The following is a 473-nucleotide window of genomic DNA, read 5'->3' on the forward strand; positions in this document are numbered from 1 at the left end:
CCTCCCCGCCTTCCCCATCCGGGCCGAGTTCGGTTTCCCGCGGTGAGAGCGATGCAATTGAATCAGTGCCGGGGGGGAGGATGATGGCAGCTTTATTCAGAAAGCCGCGGTCACGCACAGGGACAGCGCCGCCCGTGCCCGCGCACACCTGCACGGGTTTCTGGCGACAAACGACGTCACACGTACGACAGGGAGCGAGCGGTGTCTTCCGCGTCACTAACGCCAGGCGGCACGCGTTCGGCTTTCTGAAGAATAACGCCTTCTGGTTTATAGTTTACCTTCGTCCACTGACCACATTTCCGGCACGGAATCGTCACCCACACGGGCTTCCGAGAGTGTCTCTATTTTGGACCAATTGTGGTCTTTTTTGGTTGTCAGATCTATCAAGAAACTTCTCCAGTGAGCGTTGCGATCATGAATCTAACAAAAAAAAAAAAAAAAAAAAAAAAGGGGTGGGTGGGGGGGGGGAACAA

At 54.8% G+C, this 473-nt stretch overlaps 1 protein-coding gene across 1 annotated transcript in view; it reads right to left on the reverse strand.

Moving 5' to 3' along the window:
* Positions 1-267: 267 nt before the first annotated feature.
* LOC104395355 (GDNF-inducible zinc finger protein 1-like) overlaps positions 268-473 on the reverse strand; it is a 7830-nt gene continuing 7624 nt past the window's right edge. The window contains exon 6 of the mRNA XM_010005048.1: positions 268-420. Within this exon, the coding sequence (XP_010003350.1) occupies positions 268-420 (153 nt within the window). The remainder of the gene's footprint in view (positions 421-473) is intronic.

This window comes from Chaetura pelagica, unplaced genomic scaffold, assembly GCF_000747805.2.
Source record: "Chaetura pelagica isolate M959 unplaced genomic scaffold, ChaPel_1.0 scaffold171, whole genome shotgun sequence".
Lineage (NCBI taxonomy): Eukaryota > Metazoa > Chordata > Aves > Apodiformes > Apodidae > Chaetura > Chaetura pelagica.